This window comes from Equus asinus, chromosome 1, assembly GCF_041296235.1.
Source record: "Equus asinus isolate D_3611 breed Donkey chromosome 1, EquAss-T2T_v2, whole genome shotgun sequence".
Taxonomy (NCBI): Eukaryota; Metazoa; Chordata; class Mammalia; order Perissodactyla; family Equidae; genus Equus; species Equus asinus.
This window is the reverse complement of record NC_091790.1, coordinates 190,855,860-190,879,420: the sequence shown is the minus strand read 5'-3', so window position 1 is coordinate 190,879,420 and position 23,561 is coordinate 190,855,860. Positions and strand designations below refer to the sequence as shown.

The window sequence follows — 23,561 nt, the reverse complement described above, 5'->3', positions numbered from 1 at the left end:
CTAACAATTTAATTAGGAAGTGGACAGACATGAGCAAACATTTTACCAAAGAATATATATAGGTGGCAAATAAACACCTGAAAAGATATTTAACATCTTTTCTCCACAAGAGGAATGGAAATGAAACCAAAGAGATATCACTATACACTATACACATATCAGAATGGCTAAAATAAAAAAATGACACCAAATGTGAGAAAGGATGCAGAGAAACTCTATCATTCAAACATTGCTGATGGGAATGTAAAATGGTACAACCACATTGGGAAAGAGTATGGCAGTTTTTTACAAAACTAAACTTGTGTTTACCATACAATGCAATGGTTTGACTCCTGGGCATTTATCCTAGAGAAATGAAAACTTATATTCCTATAAAAATCTGTACACAAATGTATATAGCTGCTTTATTTGTAATAGCCAAAAGCTGGAAACAATCCAGATATCCTTTAACTAGTAAATGGTTAAACAAACTGTAGTACATCCATACCATGGGATACTAGTCAGCACTAAAAAGGAACAGACTTGATAGACACAACTTAGGCTGAGTGAAAAAAAAAAAACAATCTTAAAGGTTACATACTGTATGAGTCCATTTATATAATATTCTTAAACTGACAAAATTATAGAGATGGAGAACACATTAGTGATTTCCAGGGGCTAAGGAGATGGAAGGGAGGAAGGTGGCCAGGCTATGACTATAAAAGGATAATCCCAGGGACTCTTGTGTTGGAACTCTTTTGTATATTAATGGTGGTGGTGTTCACTCTATCCACATGGGATAAAGTCACACAGAACTAAATACACACATACCCACATACACAAATGAGTCCATGTGAAACCTGTATAAGTTCCGTGGAGTGTGTCCATGTCACTTTCCTGGTTGTGCCATTGGACTATAGTTATGCAAGATATCACAATTGAGGGAAACTGGATGAAGGGTATATTGGGATCTCTATTATTTCTTACAACTGCATGCAAATCTACAATTATCTCAATACAAAGAGTTGAAAACAAAAATACGTCTTTATTTTCATGGCACTACAAGTGGGTCTTTCTAAGACTTCTGTCTGGTCCTATCCTACCTTTAGCGGAATGCAAATACCAGTTCCAGGCCTGGGGAGAATGTGACCTGAATACGGCCTTGAAGACCAGAACCGGAAGTCTGAAGCGAGCCCTCCACAACGCTGACTGCCAGAAGACAGTCACCGTCTCCAAGCCCTGTGGCAAACTGACTAAGCCCAAACCTCAAGGTGAGTTCCTGCCATTACACCACAGTTTTAATATGAAGGGACTGATGGACCTGGGCAGGATCTTCAGAGGTGGAAACTCAAATTTTCCAGAAGGAAATCTTGGTGAATTACCTGAAGAAAGGGATGAAAAAGCCCAGTATGTTGAGCATCACACAAGTACTTTTCAGCAGGCAATTGATGAGTTCAAATTGAAGTCCCCTGCACAGATAGGGGCGTTGGAACAGTCGCCTAGCACAAATAAACAACTTAGCAAAACAGGCCAATTAAGACAGTTGTTGAATGGTGGCTATATATTCTCAGCCCTAAATTGGGACTACATCTTAACAAGTAGGAACAGATTCACAAAGATCATGAGGCAGAAAATTTAAAATCCAGTCTCTCCTAGATTATCCAACATACATAGTTTTCACATGTATAGTTATTTTACATTTTTTTCTTTTTCCACCACATAACTTGATAGGTTCTGTATTTCTTATACTTCTTTCAGAGCCTTTATATTTTATTAGGTAGGTTATCTTACCAACTATATTTATCATGGAATTATTAATTATGCATAGCTCTCTTTCTATTCATTCCCAGAAAGTCAAACTCTGCTCCTCATGCTGGAGAAAGTAAACCAAAAACAAGCATCATGGTCACGGTTTTATACAAATAAGATCCCACCTGAGGGAAGACAAGGGGTATTAAACTCTTTTATTCATAGGTGTTGTGGGCTGGATTATGTCCCCCCAAAATTCACGGGTTGAAGTTCTGGCTCCCAGTACCCCAAAACATGACAGTATTTGGAGATAGGGCCTTCAAAGAGGTGACTGAAGTTAAATGAGGTCATATGGGTGGGCCCTAATCCAATAGGACTGGTGTCCTTATGAGAAGAGGAGATTAGAACACTGATTGGCACAGAGGGAAGACCGTGTGAGGACACAGGGAGAAGGCAGCCATTTGCAAGCTAAGGAGGGAGGCCTCAGAAGAAGCCAACCCTGCAGCTCCTTGACCTCAGACTTCCAGCCTCCAGATCTATGAGAAAACAAATTTCTTTTGTTTAAGTCACCTGCTCTGTGTTACAGCAGCCCTAGCAAACTAATGCAATGGGCCTCAGTGATCTCTAAATCAAATACCTTCTTGGCCTCTGCTCATATCTGAACTCTGAAATGGACCTGAAATTTTATACTAGCCAGATTAACCGTAAGGAGAAACTCAGAAAAATGACCATGAAGCGTGTAATAAATGAAAATAGGGAAATTGCTGCTGATGGTCAGAAAGGACTCATTTCACAGGCCTAATGCTTCAGCCTCTGATGGAGTTGTCCTTAGAAATGGTTACCTCCAACTTCAGGATGGCCAAGAGCAGGCTGGACGACAGATGGCAAATCTAGGATGCAGGCTGCCCTTCCAGATTATGGAAATCTCTGCTGGTTATAGTGTTTTTGGAAGGAATGACATGTGCCTGGGGTCGGTGCAGTGAGTGAGTGTGCCACCTTTGCAAATGTCACTTGTCTGGAGACAACTACATAGATCTGATGAAAATTAGTGAAACATTTCCAAAGCTGGAAGAACTCAAAGATATAGTTTTCAAGTTAATTTATTTTTAAGCCAGCCAGAGAACCAAAATATTCAGCGTAAATATAGAGTGGAAAAGAAAAGGAATTAAAGAAGTCTCCATGCTTTAGCATGGACTGCACGTTAGAATGTTTCATGGGAACTTACAAAAATCCCAGGGCCCAGGCATAACCCAGAACGACTAAATCAGCATCAGCAGTTTTGAAAATTAGAAGGCTCCTTTAAAAGATTTCAATATCAGCCAAAATTGAGAATTACTGCTCTAGTGTGAAATTCACAGACACCATACACACGCACACACACAGACACTCTGTCTTTGTTCTTTCTTATGGGTGAGAGAAACTTCACCTTAATGGGTGGGGGAAAAAAAGGGAGAGTGGTTAGGTGGTGGACGGTGGTGTGACTAAGTGAATATGAAAAATGTTGAAAAGTTTGGAATAAATAAGACAAAGCGGGGACATGATTAAGAAAGACCCCTCAGGATATTCAGTAAACACATTAAGCGAGGACACCTTTTTAACTGGACTGATGGATAGTTCACATTTTTAAATTTTCCCATCTAGCAATGTGTAATGAAGGTTAAAAGTTTGGTTCAGGGGGCCAGCCCGGTGGCATAGTGCTTAAATTTGATGCTCTGTTTAGGCAACCTGGGGTTCGCAGGTTCAGATCCTGGGTGCGGACCTACACACTGCTCATAAAGCCATGCTCTGGCGGCTTCCATATACAAAATAGAGGAAGACTGGCACAAATGTTAGCTCAGGGACCATCTTCCCCAGCAAAATGAGGAAGATTACTAACAGATGTTAACTCAGGGCCAATCTTATACACACACACACACACACACATAAAATTTGGTTCAGCTTTTCACCTTGAAAAATGGTAAAAATATTTCAAGTGGGTAGACATTCTGCAATTTTTTTTCTAGATCAAAAATTGAGGTATATAGTTAATTGAAATGGGATTACCCTGAATGAGTTCTTTATTTCACAACACTACCAGTTATGCATTTTGTAGGTCATTAAAATGCAACCTTCCCTGTGTGCGTAACATACTTTGTAGAAATTAACCAATCTTTTCTCTCTCAACAATGGAGGGTTTCATGAATGCCGTTTTGGCACCAGGCGCCCCGCACAAAGAAAAATGTTATCACAGGAATTGAGCTTGGAAGATCTGTCAGATAGCAGATTTTCTTAATGGGACTCACACATACTTTCCATGACTTACTTTTGTTGGTTTAAGTAAAATGTAACAAGTGGCATGTGTGGGTTGTGTATATTTCTGTACCGTTTTTCTCAAGTAACCATAAATGGATGTTACAGCTTTCCCTTTAGGTGTCTCTAACCTTAAGATGGCTCATATTTTTCTGATCAAGGAGAAATCAAATAACAAACAGAATCTGTATTCTCCTTAATATTGTTCCATTTCCACTCTCATACCGTGTTCTAGGTATTTTACATTTTCTATCTCCTAAAGTCCCATATATCCTTGCGAGTAGACACTATTATGAAGGAGACTGAGGCACACTGGTTAATTTGTTTGCCCAGGGTTACATTTCTAATAAATGACAGAGTGAACTCATGTTCTCTTTTGTACCCTGCTGATTTCTCACCTAAATCATATATGGGTATAAGCCAGCCTCCACAGTTTTTATTTTCCTCTGAAACAGGAGAAGGTGAGCTTTGTAAAGCCCCATACTGACATGCAAGATGCCTCTCAAATGGAAGAAGACATTTTCTAGAACGTTATTTCTAAATCTGTTCTGGAAGACATCCAACAGGATCAAAGTTTCCAGACGATAGGGATCTGGCCTCTTTTGTTCTTTACTGTACCCCTTCTGCTTAGAACAAGGAGTAGCACATAGTAGATGCCAAATAAACATTTGTGTAATAAGTAAATGCTCAAGGGAGAAAAGGTTTCACACACTAAATCCACCGCAGGCTGGTGGAAGCTGCAGGAAAGTCATTTAAGTAAACTTTTCTCAAAGTTATACAATTATAAATTATTTTCTTACTTTATTCAGGAAAGAATAAGGAAGGCATCAATGCTTTCCCCTATTTTAACTCAGTATATGAAAAGCACGGAGAGAGCTTGGCAACTTACTAATTTTGAATCGGACACAGTGATAGGCACTCCACATGGTTTAATTTAAGCTTCAAAGGAACTCTATACAGTGAATTCTATTTATCGTACTTTATATATGAGAAAGCATAGGCTCAGAGAGGTTAATCAACTTGCCTGAGGTTTCACAGCTTGTAAGTGGTGAAACCAGGATTCAAATTCAAAGCCAGGCTGATATGGAAGACCTGCTTCCTTTTCACTTGCACCAGGGTGCTTCTGGGTATTATAAACTCATGAAACTGGCCATATTAGATAAATCTCGATGTCTAGAATCATTAAGGGTTAGAACTTCTGAGGACCTTGCCTGTCATCTGATATAACCCTCAGGTAACAAATGAGGACGGAGGAAATCGGTGATTCAGCCAAGTCCATCCTATAGTTTGGCAGCAGAATCAGTTGCAGGTTTTGTTCTTTTCTGATGTCGTTTTTCTGCCTTTTCAGTCCAGTCACTGAGCTCATAGCCAGAAAGTACCGTTTTTCCCATCATTATCCTCATCAAACACATCATCAGTTCTGTTTCGCTTGTCCGTTTATTTGTTTTATAAAACTTTTTTGCTTGGCTTCTGGCCTCTTTTGTTTTGGGAAATGGGAATGGATTGTGTGAAACCCACTGTGGTGTAGGAAACATGCTGTTGAAACTTTAGAATGGAACCTAGAGCTGTTGGTAAGGCTGTGACCACCCAGCATTAAATTGAGAAAAGACTGGAGAATGGCATTGTGACTTCATTACTAATAAGGCTAAAATATTCAAAAAACTCGCTTGGGGAGCAAGGATGCTTAATATGTAGAGTTGCCATCTAAACTCTGGGAAATTACTAAATATCCCATTCACTTTAGTTAAAAATTAAACTTCATCACACTCCAGTCTAACAGCGTTACCTCTTGAGGTACAGAAGTGGTCCTTCCTGTTGCTATTGTACAATTTTGCACAAACCCTACGCTCTAGTCTTCATCCACAATTTTGATGATACTACATAGCAAGTCGGAAACCCTTATCTAAAGATTCTCTTGTGTTGGAACCCCACTTAACCTCAGGAGAGCTTTTAGTCATCTACTTGAATATTATATACCCAGAAGAAGAGAGAATATTGATATTCTTATGTAGACATGAGACTTGAAAGATGCGTAATTGGAATGTAGCTTTCCTGGGGATGGGGACAGGATTGCCCTGGGGAAGTCCATTGACTGACTGGAAGATTGGAACTGGAATTTGCTTAATTGCTGCCAGAATCTAGCAGGGATAAATTGGTGAGCAATTATGTTGAACACTTGAGATTTTAAGTTCTTAGGAAAGAGATTGAGAGTATTAATTAATATTATTAATTAAGAAAATCCTGTCTCCGTCAGGGTTTTTGGCTGCAGCAAGATCTACTTTAGCTAGTTAAAGACAAAGGGGTGTATTTGAGGGTATTATATAGCTCACAGAATCTCCAGAAGGGCCAGATGATTTGTCTTGGATCTAGCAATATTGTGGCAAAAGGCAACAGATCCAAGAGAAATGTCTAATCACACCACACGGGACACATGTAACAGAAACCTTCCTGCTGAAATTCCCCACTGCTTAGCACATATAATTTGAAGAATTGAACACTGGAAACTCCACCATAGCGGTCCCCTAAAATCAGACACTTCCACCTCCCTTCTGCCAAAATAGCGAATCTCCCCAAATTTGGCCCTTTTTTCTGGTTGCTCACTTCTACCTCTAAGACTTATATAAGTGTGCCTGCTTGATGGGAACAAGGTCATATATAAAGTCATGCTGCAAGGGAGTCTGGGAAATGCGTCTTTACCTTTCAAACTCTACCTGTAAATATGAGACGAGAAGCTGAAAGGGTCTTGAATTGGTATTTAGTGAGCAATCTGCCAAGGAGTATGCAGGAATGTCAGAATGTGTTGGAGGATGTCATTAGACCTAACTCTCTCTCCTCTTGGGCTAGATTAGGCCTTGATGAGATTTCTTGGAGAAGTTGCCAACAATAATCTTATATTGGGACAGCTGAGTACCCCACTGTAGAGAGAGTTAGGTCTCTCCTTGTTGGAGCCACTAGTAATTTTTTGTCGAGTCACTACAGTCTTTTCAGTTTGAAAAGAATCTTTAGGGATAATTGAGCTGTGAACAAGTTGAGAAAGTTGGAAATGTGCAGTCTGTGCTGACAGCACTGTATAAAAGGTCAGAGCAGAGAACCCTTTGGAGGGCAAATAACTCTTCTCTAAGCCACAAGTGTTTCTCAGTGGTCCCCTGGAGGCTGGGTTCACTGTAGAATTAGAAGATGGCCAAGCTAAGCAGGGCTGGCAGGATGGGCTCATCTGTGGACAGTCCTATCTGTGTGAGCAGGTGCAGTCCACTGGCAGATTTCTGTTAGTTATCACTGGAGTGTGGAATCTAAGCTGAGACTGAGGTGGGGGCTTGTGTGGAAGGCCCCTAAATGAGCTGCGATTTTCTCAGGCGCCACAGGTGATATGGCCTAATGATCGCCTTGAATCTAGAATTACATTCTAGAATCTTGAGTTACTGTTGATCTGGAAATTATTAGCTGTTACTTTTCAAACAAGATATATAAGGGGTATTGTGAAGGCTCCTTTTGATATCGACAGGCCAGCATGGCATTCATGTCAGCCTCTGAATTTGTCTGGCTAAAGGACATTCTCAAATGGTTTCCGGGACTGGCAGAGGCAGGAGCACATGGATGGATGTCTATGTTACAGGTGGTCCAGGGAAATGTTAATCCCTCCTGCTGTCCTGTCCACCAATTCATGCTTTACTGGTACCAGGTCTTTGTTATATTTCCCTGCTCACGATCACTCCAATTCCTTTTATTTCTTCCCAGCTATTTCTGGAAGTTTTGCCATCTCATTGCTCTTTTTTTTGGACAGTTACCTAGCTCTCTCTTAGGTCTGACAATTCATCTTTAAAGATCAAAGAACAGCATCTGTTTAAGCGCAAGACTCAGTTGTGTGCGGGGCACAGCATTTGGCAGCTGATTATTAAATGGGAAAGGGGGTCAGTCAAGTGATATTCCCAGCATTCTCAATTCTCTACTGCTAAAGAGATTCTTTTGTTAGTTCTTTTAAAGATAAAAGAAGTTCCCCCACATTTCTTTCTATTTTCTGAGCTCTGACATCCCTTAGGAATGAGCATGGCAGCACTCTGTGGATGAGCTGTGCTAAGCTGAGAGACTTTGAACTGTGTTGAGAGAGGTGAAGGGGCTGAATCCCACTGCAGGTTAGCCTGGGATGGGCTCCCTGCCCCCTGGGACCCCCAAAGGGGTTGATGGTTTCTGCTCTTGCATTTAACCAGAAAGAGGCAGCCTGGGGTGCCTTGAGGGAATTTTGTCCTTTTGATCAGAGCGAAACTCTCTTATTCAATTTGTTCTCAAGATTTTGATTTCTTTTTTATTTTGCCTGTGGAAATGACTTTCAATATCTGTATTTTATTTCCCATCCATGATACTTGGATACATGTATACATCCATGTACTTGGATACCATGTATACATCCATGATACTTGGATACCATGATACATCCATGTACTTGAAGTGACAAGATCTAATTCTGCCCCTTTCTTACTAGAATAATTTTTTGTCTCCTTTAAATTAGTCTACAATGAGTACTTCAGGCATTGTTGTAAAGATAAAATGAAGTCATATAGGTAAAAAGGCTTGATAAATGTGCAGTATTTTTAAGACTATTTCCTTCCTTCCAAATGAATTTCTTGAGCTGGGTGTTTCAGCACCTTTTCAGGCAAAAGAATTATGGTGATTACAATGATAGTAATTATAGTTAATATTTATTGTGAGCCTAGATGTTTTGCATATATTTTAGTACATTGCTCATACATTGTGTCATTGAATATTCACAAAGACTCTGTGAAATAGTTGCGATTATCAGCCCCAGTTTTACAGATGAGGAAACTAAGTCTTCGAGAGGTTAGATGCCGGGGGTAAGGGTATACAGCTAATAAGCAGAGGGGCCAGGACTCAATTACAAGGCGGTCTGACTGTAGATCTCCTGCACTATCTGCAGCTCCTTCCCCTGTATCTATTCAATGCAGGTTTCTCAGTTTCTTATTTAAGAAATGTGATGAATTTCAGACCAACTTATTCTTCCTAAAATCCCTCTTTTATCATGGCTTTACATCAGCAACAGAATCATATCCTGATTCCTTAGCGGGACATCCTGCTCATACATCATCCAATTTGGCCCTTGCCTGATCCTTACTCCAGATATTACCCATATGCTCTGCCTCAGTCATACCAAACTCCTGGAGATGGCTGAATGGGCCACGATTTTGTATACGTCCGTATCTCTGCACCTGTGGTTCTAGAAACCTGGAACCTGTTCCTCTTCTTCTATACTTCATACATTTCATTCTGTAAAACCTAGCTTGCTCACTCAGCAAATATTTACTGAGTGGGTGTTACATGCTAGAGTTAGCACCAGGGATAAGCTAATGATCTATATGGACCTACACTGCAGTAGGAGAAGCAGAGGTCAAATGCCAATGTACTGTGCAGAATGACAAATGCTATGAAAGAGAGAAGCATATGGTCCTTGGGCACCGTTTCCCATTTATTCATTTATTTATATAATCTATTAAGAGCCTGCAATGGAGCAGGCAGTATGCTAGGTGCCACTTTCCTTCCCTCTTACTGCTATAGTCCATAGGCACCATAAATAAATAATAGTGACAAAAATAAATAAATAAATAAATAAATAAATAGGGGCTGGCCCCGTGGCCGAGTGGTTAAGTTCGTGCGCTCCGCTGCAGGCGGCCCAGTGTTTCGTTGGTTCGAGTCCTGGGCGCGGACATGGCACTGCTCATCAGGCCACGCTGAGGCAGCGTCCCACATGCCACAACTAGAAGAACCCACAACGAAGAATACACAACTATGTACTGGGGGGCTTTGGGGAGAAAAAGGAAAAAAAAAAGTAAAATCTTTAATAAATAAATAACATGATAACTACATATTGGAGTAAGTCATCTCAAAAACGAAAGAGCCAAGTGTTAGAGTGACTGAGTTGGTGGGGGTGCTGTGGGGGGAGCTAAGTTAGCTAGAGTAACCAGGGAAAGCTTCTTTGAGAGGTAACTTTTGAAGTTGGCCTTGAAGATGGAGACAGAGCTAGCCATACTAGTGTTGTAAGTGAAATGAGGGGAAGTGCAAAGTCCCTGAGACTCCAAAAAATTTGTTTTGTTCAAAGACTAGAAAAGAGATCAGTGTTAAAACTTGCCAGACTTCCCTTCCCAGGCATTAAGTCGCTGCCTTCTCTCCGACGGCTGACTCCTCTGATGAGACATTCGTTCATTCCGCTGTAGCAAGTGCAAATTCGCCTCTCCCAACACTGAACCTCTCGAGGGCAGGGGCCACAGATCATTCACCTTTGTAAGTTACCACATCTCATAGTCCCCAGTCCACGAGAGGAACTCAATGAATAGTATTAACTTGAATGAATGAATGATGTGTCCAACTAAATTGTCCTGGTCTGGCTCACTAAGACCCATCATTTATTCACTGGCTTAAAAATGTACAGAGAAATCACTGTTAAAGCACACTGTATTCACCTGGAAGAAGAGTCCTCTGGGTGTTTTACTCCCATCTTTATTAAAGAATTTTTAGTCCTGTTTGCCAGGACAGATCGAGAGCTATGAACTATAAATATTTGTAGGGTTTACTTCACACGGTGTGCCTGCTTTCATCTCCCTTGGTAAATTCCACACTCAGAGGCTCATTAGCTGTTCACACACAAAACAGCTCTATATAATCAGTCTTAAGGAAGCCTGCATGATAGAACAATGTGCACACTAATTAGTTATTGAGTCAAGGGACCTTCTTTTTTCCCAAGTGAAACTTTTGCATTTCTTCTTTCTACCTTCTCTGGATTAAGCGTTTCTGCCATGTGTTTTAAGTTGCAGCCATTGGCATCAGCATTTCTTGGGAATCATAGAAGTAGTTCCTATTTACTGACTATTTATGATATGACAGGCATTATACTAAGCCCTTAGCATGCAATTGTCTCACTTAATCCCCACGGCAGCCCCTAGGAGATTTGCTCACATCTTATAAACAAGGACACCAAGGTTGCAACTTGCACAGGGTCACTCAGCCAGTGAGGGGTCATGCTTGAACTTGAAGTCAGGACTTGAACTCCAAGTCTGTGTCCAGAGTTCTCTTCTATTATGTCAATCCTTCTCAAACTGAGACCACTCTACAGGATATCTTTGGGTATTCTAAAAGAAATTCATAATTTTGGTTTTTGTTTCAAGATAATCCTAAAACATTAATATAAGCATGTTTGGGGTCATTTATATTGTTCTGTCAGTTTTTGGCTCAAGCTTGTTTTTATGTAATAGTTGCACTGAAGCAAATGATAATTTCTAGTGCTGCATTCATCAAGCTGAGGTCCTTTAAAAGGGCTACGGTCCTCGAGACTAAGACATAGCAGTGCGATGCACCTGTTACACCCAGATGCCTCCCAGGCTGGATTCAGGATTGCCTCCTCTCTGCTGTAAGATTCATTGAGACACTGGTGCTTCACGAGGATCAGAGGCGCTGGTGTCCTGGTAACAAGCGCTGCCAGTGGAGACGCTTCGCACCCTCCCCGGGACTCCAGCCAGCTCTGCACTGAAGCAAAGCCTCCGGGAACCTACAGGGAAATCAGAGCGGGCTGGCTGCTGCTCAGTGCACAGAGCTGGGGAAAAGAAAAAAATAAAGGTTTTTTCTAGAGGAGTAAACAATGTGTTTAGAAGAGCATATCAGAGATCCAAAGAGTAAGAAGCAGGTAAAAATTTTCCTGGTGTCCTACTGCTCAGCACACAGGAGGCAAGACCCAGAGTTGTTCATGCATTACGTGGTCTAATGGATTCACAGCGCTTGTTCTTGCAAGGCTTTTGAAAATTATTTTCATTCTACAGAAAATAGAAAAAATTTTATTTTCAGATCTTTTCCCAGACACACAAGAGTAATAACTTAAGCTGCTATAAAGGCTACTGTCTAAAATTGTAGAGAAGATCAGGGGAATCTCCTTAGATGTAACCTTTGCTGCTGCATAGACAAGAGTGCTGGGTGTGGTGGTGATGGGAGAAACGACATGGGGAAACGGAGCTCACTGTTCGAAATCTGGAGGACAAGGACAAGGAGATGGGGGAAAGGACTGATGCAGTAAGCATTTGTGAAACAATTAATGAACATAAAATCCTACATTACATAGTACCAAAGTCACATATTTAAATAATGTATATTTAAAAGTCTAGGGGACAAATAAAAAATGACAATAAACTCATATGTATATTTCTAAATTATTTTATTGAGGTCATATTGGTTTATAACATTGTGTAATTTCAGGTGTACATTTTTATATATAAGTTTCTGTATAGATTGCATTGTGCTCACTACCAATAGTCTAGTTTTTATTTGTTATCATACATATGTGCCCCTTTACCCGCTTGCTCTCCCTCCCGCCCCTGTCCCCTCTGGTAACCACTAATCTGTTGTCTTTGTCCATGTATTTATCTTACACATATGAGTGAAATCATATGGTTTTGTCTTTGTCTGGGTTTTTCACCTTAACATAAAACCCTCAAGGTCCATCCATGTTGTTGCAAATGGGACGATTTTGTCTTTTATATGACTGAGTAGTATTCTGTTGTGTGTATATATATGTACTACGTCTTCTTTATCCATTCCTCAGTTGATGGGCACTTGGGTTGCTTCCATGTCTTGGCTATTGTAAACTCACATGTATTTTACACCTCTACAACTAATGAAGGCGCTCTGAAAGATATACAAATATGAAAGATGTTGGGAAATCTAATTCAGTGATGTATCAGTTTACTGGGTGACAAACAACAGAAATTTATTTTCTCACAGTCTAGAGGCGAGAAGTCTGAGAGCAAGCTTTCAGCAGGGTTGATTCCTTCTGAAGGCCACGAGGGAAGGATCTGTTCTAGGTTCTCTTGGCTCGTAGATGGCCATCTTCTCCTGTGTCTGCAAGTCATCTTCCCTCTGTAAATGTCCATGTTCAAATTTCCTCTTCTTATGAGGACAGCAGAACTACTGAATTAGGGCCCACCCATATGACCTCATTTTAACATAGTTATCTCTGTAAGGACCTATCTCTAAATATGTTCGTGTTCTAAGGTACAGGGGTTAGGACTTCAACGTGAATTTTTGATGGGGAGATAATTCAGCACAAAACAACTGATTATATATATATATATATATATATATATATATATATAAACCAAAAAGAAGAATCCATTTGGGAGCAAATAAAAAATGATTTATGGAGGTGTACTTACTAAAATTTTAAATATTCTGGAGTTCAAGCTTTCCCCTTTTTTCATAAATCACATTTTGATTTTCTAGTAGCACTAGTTGTATAATATTAAACATCAGCTATGACAATAGAAAATAATGATGTGCCAAGTGGGAACTACTTATTGTTGTTTATAATAATACATCTCATTTCTGACTTAGGCTACCAATATAATTTATATGAGACAAATTTTATACCTGTGCCCTTATCATTGCAGAAAACAAGCTTTTAAATATTTAAATATTATATCAGAAATAAATATTCTTCTTTTTTGCTTTGATGTGGAAGAAGTCAGTGAATCCATGAGTAGGGAGGTCACTGTCAAGAACTGTAAGGTCTTGAGAGTGGCCTACAAATTGAGAAGGGGCAGATGCTTTTGCTGAACAGAAGAAACCTAAACATTGATTCCCCCACTCACAGTTTTCTCTGTGTGTGTGTGTGTGTGTGTGTGCGCGCGCGCATGCATTTAGTATATTACTCTATTCTAGCTGACTTCTAGAGTTCTTCAAAGTAACTTGAGAAAGATGAGAATGGAGTTAGGGCCAGCAGTAGCACCAAGTGTGACAGCACACAGTGACTGTCAAACCAAACACACACACACACAGACATGCGCTGAGTCTCTAACAGAGGTATTATTGTACCCACAAATGCATAGGCATAATTCTCAAAGCTACCTACATAAAATTATACGTTCTTTCAGAGTTTCACTTGCTTTAGCCATGTTTGCCTTTCTTCAATTTTATTTAGTACTTAAAAACATTTTTTGCCAAAGGCGAAGAAGACAAAATTTAGTATTTAGCAACTGAGTATTGAATACACACACACACACACACACACACCCTCTGATTTTCCTTCCATAACTACGCAAAAGTGAGAAAGCCCTGGATTAAAAGACTTGCAGAGGAAGCACCTCTGATTCTGTTCTTCTCTCCTGATACTGCTCTTCTCTCTCATGACTCTCAGGAGAAATCCACAAAAACGTTCAGCTGTTTTTACATTTCCAAACAAATGAATATAGGTGTAGCTAAAACATAAGGATGACGTAGATGTGTTGAGCTAAAAATAGGGGTTTAACTTGGTGATTTTCTACCTGGTATACACAAGTATGTAGGTCAGATCAGTGAGTGACCCCAACACACCATGACTCTGTGGTATAAAGAAAATGCATCCTAAAGAGGGTCCCTTTCTTGATGGGTTGGAGAAGCTAAGAGATATCTCAATTGCTTCCCCTAAAGAAAGGGAAATGGAGACACACGAAGGAAAAGAGGCTGAAAAGGCTGTAGAGAGGAATCTTTGGATGAGGGGAGAAAGGCTTCACCTACTGATACTGGGTGAGTCGCTTTGGAAAATTACTGACACGTTTAGGGACGTCTATCAAACTTGCTCTGTGTGGTTGGTGAAATAATTACCTCATTTCCTCCACTAAACCTTCAGTTAAATCTACATTACTCACTAGCCTTCATAGCTGAGCTTTCATTTTTGAGGCAATGCAGTTAAGGGCTGAGTCACCTCTCAAAGTATATGGGGGTAAAATAGAGGTTCCTCAAAGGGCCGGGCACAGGACATGTTTAGTCTGTGTCTAGACACAGATGCATACTCTTTCATTCACATCTACTTGATGTTGGAAAGCAAATGTGTAGAAGGGCAGATAGTTGAGAGAGAGTACTAGGTATTCTGTTATGAAACAGAAAACTGATGAGCAAAAATGAAGGTGGACAGTAAGGAAAGACCAGATATCAGCATGTGGGCAGCACTGAGGGGCAGTCATACGTATGTGTGTATGTATGTATGCATGTGTACCACACATAATCCTAGCAGTAAATGCATTGAGTCCATAAAAGAAGCAAAATGTCCAAAATGAAGTAAGTGCTTATTACAAAATAAGAAGTCACAGAAGAAACAACAAAATTATTACATAGACATTGAACTGAACCATATCTGAGAATGATATATTAAGAAAACTTTTAAAAGATTATACTTTTGATTTTTAAATAGAAATTTCATCTTCTCTTGTGCCACTTAATACCTGCTACCCCAATTTAAACTGAAATATTGAAAAATTTAATGAATGGTGCCATGTCAGGAAGCCTAGCCAACTAGTACCTGGATTCTGGGTGGATCATGAGTTGTACATTGAGTTAAAGAAGCCTTATTATCAGTTCTGAGGCATAGCTGGCATAGTAAGAAGGATCAGATATTTACAGGTGACTGGGCAGCTAATTCTTCAGCACAGGTGAATTCCTTTAAATAGGTTCATGGAGCATTAAAGGCAGCTGGGTGGTACTCAGGCTTTTGGACATATTTACATTGTGACAGTACTCTTTGACAGTGATATCATCCTTTTCCTTCACTGGGTTCTCATGATTTATTGAAGGAGTCTCCAGAGGTTAACTTTAGTGGTCTCTATGGCACGCCTCCAGCTATCGCTGACTGGCTGGCACTCTTGACCTCTGAATCTGCTGTGTCCATTTCTGAGTGTCCATAGCTTCGCTTCCTCATATATGAATTCTACCTCTTAAGGTGCAAATCTCTTATTCCTACTCTAATCAATAGTTCTTCCCATTGGTTTAATGGCCCAAAGCCACTTTGTTTAAGTCGGTAGCAAACAAAAGTTGACTCACTTTGGTTAAAATCTGGGCTCCTCTCAATCATTTCATCTCTAAATCCTTTTTATGTTTTCTGTGTACACAGCAGGCCATCTGTAAAAAAAAGGAATCAAATCAAGAAATTTTGTTAAGAAAATGAGATAAACTTATTCCAAAATTCTCAACTCTTCTACTTCTTGGACTAGTATCTCCCCTACAGGTCTTTGAAAAACTCTTAAATTGATGTATTTCTTTCAAGGCCCACTACTAATCCCATTTCCCCCAGATTTCCCTAATATTGAAATGGATGTTTACTTGTACTAACTACATGGCAATCCTATTCCTGAAGGGCTTCTCAATAGATGAGGAAGAGTTGATTCATGCCATTTGATCATTTGCCTTTCGAGAGCAAGTTTGCTGTGATAGGGTCTCATCTAAGTTGCTGATAAAAATTTAAATTAGTACTTCCTTTCAAGAAAGAAATTTGCCAGTACATATCTAGAGCTTTAAAAATGTCCTGCCCTTTGATTCAGCAGATCCTCTTCTAATAATCTATACTGAGGCAAGACAAATATACAACGATTTGTCTGCAAAAACACACATTGCATCATTATTTATAATAACAAAAAGTGAGAGCATGCCAACCGACCAACAAAGGAAGAAAGATTATAAAATATAAGGACTGGAATGACAGGAAGGAATACTACCGGGTCATGTTTCAAAGTATATGTGACGGCATGGAAAATAATACAACAGAATTTTTAGTAGAATATACTTGATCGACTGTGAATATGTTCCTAGTTAAAGTATATATTATATCTATTCATAGAAAGGAAACATAAATAAAACCTGCTGTTAAAAGTGTTATTTCTAGATTGTGAAACTATGAGTAATTTCTGTTAAAACATGTATATACTTTTTTAATTTTCTATATGAGCCTATGTTGCTTTTAAAACCAGAAAAGTAACTAATATTTTTTAAAGAAGAACGAAATAACTCAGAGAGGAAAAGCTCTCTGTTTCCTTCATGCTAAATTGGCTATAGGCATACTTTTTGTCCCTAGTAACATGCATCAGTGATGTCATAGTAACTCGCAGAAAGAGAAATAGGCATTGAAACTATAAAAACAGCTGCCACATACCCGTCATCTTTAATATAAACATATACTTTTAGAGTGTTTTACAATTTTGAAAGCCCCTCACATGAGCAATCTTGAAAACATTACTTGTAATGTAAACTCTGTGAGAGCAGAATTGTGTCTTGTTAGCCATTACATCCCAGCATGTAGAGCAGACCCTGATAAATAGTGGGTATAGGGTGTATATTTGCTAAACGAATGTTTTCTGAACAGTAGTAGTAAAATGCAATCTTAGAGGTCGTAGTCTCACGTGATATTCACAATGGCCCTCTGAGGAGGAGATATTCGATTTTATTATTCTCAGTTTACAGGAAACAGATGTGGAATAATTGATTTTCTCAAGATCACAGAGCCACTAAATGGCAGACATTGATTAGAACCAATTCTCTAGGTGAAGACTTGGTTCCCAGTACCATTCTAAAAGAACTTCATTGTTTCCCCATAACCTTACTAAACAAAAGGCCACGGTGTCACTTATGACTTCAGTGTCCATCAGGGTTTTGTTTTCTATTCAGAATAAAACAGTATATGGGCTCAGAATTTATTGTAGCATGGCTCCTCTTAATTCTTATGGATTCTTCTCACTACCTCTCCTCTTTACTATCAGTAGTTGCTATGCATTGAAAGAATTTTCTTGGCTAAATTTTGAATTTTCTGCAAAGAATACAGTAAAGATGGCGCTCCAAGAGCTATGACTCATAGCTATGTGAGGAGCCCGAATCCTTTCTAGAGTATTTCTTTTTAGGAAAGTCTTAGGACTTTCTGAAACTTTTAAGAATTTCTGAATACTTTCAAACATATCTTAAACAAAACAACCTGTTTCTTTTCAAATAATACAAAGTTTTACATTCCTACCCTGAGAGAGATGAGTACTATCCTCCATCAACTCAAAAACTGGCCAAAGAGAAGGGAGAAGGTTTGTAAACCCAGGAAGCTGAAACACCCCAAGGGCACTACTGTGAGTTTCCAGTGCAGTGATGTCCTGGCAGGGATCATGCAAAAGAAAAGAATAAGTCACTTTTCAGGCAGGTGCCCTTTACTCTCACATTTTGGCAATGGCCCATTTCCTGTTTGCATTCCTTTCTGCTTCACAGCCTCAATCCAGGTGGGGAAGAGTGACGCGGAACCTGGGGTGTTATTTGATGTGTGGCATGTGTATACTTCCTTCCCTTGACTGGGCTCTTTTCAGTGTGAACTAAGGTGTCCTACTGTTTCACATAAGGACAGTGATCATACCGGCCCTTAAAATCTTTGGGAGTAGCTGCTGTATGCCTCTATTACAAAGCACTTTGCTTTACCAAGTTAGAGCTCTGCTCCAGGCCAATTCGTGACCCTCATGCTCATAGTAAAGATTTCTCTCACTATAACCTTGAAAGGCTACTAAAATGGGACATTACTTTTACCTGCAGAGTTAATTCAGGCTTCTACTTTAAAGACAAGAATAAGTATTGAGAAATTTGGATAAATTTCATGTATATATGTTTGTAATTTGATTCTTCACAAAATATTTTTGTTTAAAGAAGAACTGAAATATTGCAAGCTTCTGATTGAATTTACACTCTTTACTTTCCTTGGCAAATACTATTTTTCTATATATTAATCTGCTGACTCTTTCCATTTCCCATTCAAGTGTTCATTTCTTCACTCTTCATGCAACAAGTATTTCAGGAGCACTTATCATATACAAAGCACTGAAGACACAGATGCAAAAGATAGATGCAGTCTCTACCCTCATATGAAAGGGGAAATGCATATTAAATAACTAGGTACAAAATTAGCAGTTCAATTCTAACTTTGGTAAGAGCAATGAGAGACACAATGGAAGTATCTAACTGTGGGTGAATTTGCTTAGTCTGGAAGTTCTGGGAAGGCTTCCTTGAGGAAGTGAAATTGAAGCTAAGCTCTTAAGGGTGAGTAGATATTGACTAAGCAAAGTTGAAATAGTAGGAGTAAAAGCATTCAGGTAGAAAGGCCATTACGTGTAAAGGCTGAGGTGGAAATAACCAAGGAAAACTCAAGGAACCACCATAAGGAAGATTGGTTCATGGTGGGCCAGTGAAGCACGTATTCTTGCTGTGCTACAGATTTATTTATTTCACTAAAGATCTACTAATCACTGCATATATATATATACACACACACACACACATAAATATATAATGCACTAGGCACTATGCCATGGGCTAGGGATATGACAGTGAGTAGACATTCTGCCCTCTCACAGCTTATACTTTGGTGGCAATGATGATATTAAGAGATAAGTGCTCTGATAGGGGAATAAAGGGAAAAGGCTTCTACTCAGACCGAAAGGTCAACAAACTAGAGGTGGTATCAAAACTGGTACCTGAAAGACAGTAGGCATTAAGAAGATTGAGGTGGTAGTGGAAGTGTGGGATTGATCGTATGAAGAGTGAGTTTGAAGGCCAAAGACTAGGAGAGAAAAAGAAGGATGTGCTTGGGGACTTGAAATAAGCGTAAGTGTAGAGACTCAAATAAAAGGAGGTGATTTGAACAATGGACAAGATATAAGCACAAAATAAGATGAATAGGCATTTACTACGGATGTGATGATTAACGGAGGCAGTGCTATGTTGGGTGAAGAGGTCAGACAGAGTCAGGGAATGGCCTGCCATCTGATTCTACTGCTGGATCATTGTAGATCTTGAGGAATCACTGACCCTCTTTTGGCCTTTATTTCTTCATTGATTACATAGTTGGACTACGTTCTTTCCTGATCATAGATTCCATAATACTATTTAAAAGCCCTCATGTAGGCTGGGCAAAGTTTGAGAGGTCGTTCATAAATTTTTGAGGCCACAGAGACAAATAGTGACAAAGCCCATTTAGTCTCAGTAATATATACATAAAAGTCAGTAAAAAATTATTTTTGATTAGAAGCAATATCACCGACCCAATTTTCTTCTTTATTCTCAAAAATCTGAACCCTTAGTTATGTGAGAAATAAAATTTATTTCATGCAAATTCAAATTCTTCCTTCTTACCACTGCTTTTTACTGAAAACGTCTCATTTTTCTGTTTATATTGAACCCAAAGCGGACTTAAGGTCTGAAGTGCCTCAAAGGAATGCCATGAAGACTTGCCAGTTATGTCAAAAACTAAATTGATTGACGGTGTTAAGATTAAATGAACAATTGGTTGACTTCTTGACATTTTTATCAAGTGGTTAATTAATGAATATAAAATAAAGGTCAGGCTCAGGTAGAGAGAGGATGTTCTCTTGCCTTTACCACGGAGAACTGGGGAGAGATTCCCATTCGCAAAGTGTTCCCTGAAATGGACAACCTACATTCGCTAGATCAAATAGTGCCCAATATTCAGAATAACTTCAAGTTTTATGAAATAAATGTATACAAACCCCTAATTAGTATAACAGCCATTCAGATTTATGTATGAAATAAGGACATGCTAGCCAAAATATGTAAATCACTGTCATAAATATCCACTCTATTGGAAAGGTAGAGGATTACAAATTACTGAGGCTTCCCCAGTAAGGGATTTGGAGAAACTGAGACAAGAGAAACCAGAATTATATCCCAGTTGACACTCTAGATTATTCCTTGATGATACCATCCTAATATACAGCTTCTGCTTAAAATGTCAGCCCAAGACTAGGAATTACTAAATGTTCAGACACTGACTATTTGTTTAGAAATTAAACAGAAAACCTTCTTTGACCTTCTAGGTATCTTTGAACTTGGAAGTTCTGGTCATCTCACTTTCAAAGCTCATGAGAAGGACACATTTATAATGACAAGCAAAAATAAAGAGGGTGAAAGATTAAGTCTTTTCAGTATAGAAAGGGGGAAATCTGAGGATAGGCATGAACAAAATGAATACCTGTGAGCAGCAATTTAGCAGGATTTTAGCAACCCCTGATCTAATTGTGTGTGAAGCTTGAAGCTTTAGTAAAAGAGGCTTAGAACAATTACTTTGTACAGAAAAACTACTTTGTCTAGTATATAATGGACTTTAGACTTTTCTGAAGAGGTGGTAAGGATAAGAATGGACAAGGTTCAAGCTCTGCTTAAGTATAAGCTAGGATTTGTACAACATTTGTGGTTGGCATCACGTGGCCTCTCATCATAAGCTTTAGGGCCCTCTTGGACTCAGGCCCTATGATCCAATGAACAATGACCTAATCCCTGCTGGCCACTGTTTTTGTCCTGGTAGTCCTCTGTTTCTTACACATTCAATGACCTCCTCAGACAATATATGATGATGAAGAATATTAATTATACAGAGATATGACCTCTTGTTCTTAGTCTATTACACTAATGATAACTGCTAACCTTTATTGAGCACCTGCCATTGTGCCATATTCTGTTCTCAGTGGATTTTATACAACTCATTTAATTTGGATATTAACCCTGTGAAGTGGTACTAGTCAGATTCCCATTCACAAGTGAGGAATCTGAGACAAAAATACATGAATTAACTTTCCCAGAGTTTCACCGTATCTTAGTGATGGAGCCAGGATTTAAGCTCCAGTAGTCAGGCTCCATTGCTAGGTACCTAACCCATACATTTCTGCCACTACTGTGGACCAGATGAGGAAAGGATGTTAGAAACATTTAGCAGCATCTTTTTCAGTGCTAGCCCAGTAATTACTACCATTCTCATCTTTGGAGCCAAAGTTGACATATCCTATCCTATCCTATACTGCATTCTCCTATGCTTAGGAAAAGGGAGATGGCAAGATGATTGAATGGAAAAGGATGGAGTCTTTCGATTTAAATTTTCATGGCTTTACTTACATGGTTCAGCCCAGGTTGGTGCATTCCTTTTGCTTCATCCAAGACTAGGAGTCCCTACAGGGTCAAAGCTCCATATGGTTGATAGCTGGTCCTTCGTATATGAATAGCTGGCCAATACATAAGCAGAGGGAAAATCGGGAGTGGACGCACTGTGAAATTGTCAGAAAAAATGCTTCCCAACAGTCCCATGGAAAGGGAATGTGGGGAGTGAGGGGCTAAGCAAAGCTTCTGTAGCTCTCCACTGAGCAATGACCTGGCTTATTCTCTCAGAGATGCCAGCTGCGTTTCTATTTTCTAAGTAGGACCCCCAGACAGTATTCTGTATATCAAATGGGGGCAACCAATAAGATGAGAGACATTTACAGGTATTCACATGGAGGTAGACTGTATTACTCTTGCTTATTCTCACAGGCACTCTCCTGGCAAAAGCAGGCACAAGCGCGTGTGTGCCTGTGCACGTGTGCGCACACACACACACAAACACACCCCTTGTCTTTCCATCTCATCGTTTCATTCCTGGCCAGTTAAGAGGAAAGTGGATCCCTCTCCCACCATAGCTTACTAATGTGATGCTTTTTTTCTCTCTTTCTTCTATTTTCAATCACAGCAGAATCTAAGAAGAAGAAAAAGGAAGGCAAGAAACAGGAGAAGATGCTGGACTAAAAGACGCCACCTTCTGTGGAACATGAAAAGGACGTCAGCAAGCAAGATCAGTTAACTATTGCATTTATACCTACCGTAGGCTTTTTATTCAAAATTATCTATAGCTTAAGTACACAATAGGCAGAAACAAAAAGAAAAGAAAATTTTTGTAGTAGCATTTTTTAAATGTATACCATAGTACCACTAGGGGCTTATAATAAGGACTGTAATCCTATTTAGACAGTTGACTTATAGTACATGATAAATGGTAGAAAATTGAGGTAAGTTTTTTGAAGTTATGTGATATTTTACATTTAAAATCTTTTTTTTTTACACTTTTTTCTTTTGGCAGCAATTTAAATGTTATGACCATGCAAACAACTTCTCTTCTTAGGTAATTTTTTTCTCTAGACTTTTTTTCCCAATTGAGAAAAGTATATACTAAACAAAGCAGCAATAAAATTATAATCATCCTATTTGAGGAAAACATCTTGTTTTCTGCCAATGGATTTTTAAAAAAATTGTAGTCAGCAAAATAGGGGGAGGGAAGCAGAGCATGCCCTAGTTCCATGTTGACTTTTTTTTAAAAAAAAAAAAAAATCATTAAAACATGAAATTCTTTCACTTTGGCAGAAACATTTGTTTTCTTGATGAAATTATTTTTCCATCTGAGGAAAAAATGATTAGGAAAATAAATCAAGGTGATGCTGAAAAAAGGGTGCTTTTGTGTGTAATAATTTATATTATAACCCACCTGCGTTTGTCACCTACACTCCCCCCATCAACCTGTTAGCAGTGAGAATTTATCATACCAACTAATTTAGTCACTCTTGGCTACAAATGTTACAGAGGATTTTATTTAGATATAGATAAATGTAGAGGTAGATATAGATATCTATATGTCTCTACCTATATATTTTTAACTTTCTATCAATATTTAGTAGGTTAGACTATGCTACTGAATTGAACGAAAGTCTCAAAGTAGTCTATGGATTAGTCCCAAAGCAGTCTAGTAGGCTAGTAATTAAGAAAATGCTCCTCTTATATTGTGTAAGTCTGGGCTTGCACAGTGCAAATCAAGATCAGAGTGACAGAATGCAAAATGGTAGTTTGTGCTTGGTTTCTGTAAACCAAGAATTCCTACTCTCTTATCTATTGCATGAGTGCCAAAGGCTATCTGTACA

At 39.1% G+C, this 23,561-nt stretch overlaps 1 protein-coding gene across 2 annotated transcripts in view; it reads left to right on the top strand.

The window, feature by feature from the left end:
- PTN (pleiotrophin) overlaps positions 1–23,093 on the top strand; it is a 101,816-nt gene extending 78,723 nt beyond the window's left edge. Inside the window, exons 4-5 of one of the 2 annotated variants that reach the window (XM_070514250.1) lie at positions 1,089–1,250; positions 22,343–23,093. In XM_070514250.1, coding sequence (XP_070370351.1) covers positions 1,089–1,250; positions 22,343–22,398 — 218 coding nt within the window. In that variant the 3' untranslated portion in view covers positions 22,399–23,093. The remainder of the gene's footprint in view (positions 1–1,088; positions 1,251–22,342) is intronic. The other variant, XM_070514259.1, reaches the window with a different exon arrangement.
- The last annotated feature ends 468 nt before the right edge of the window (positions 23,094–23,561 follow it).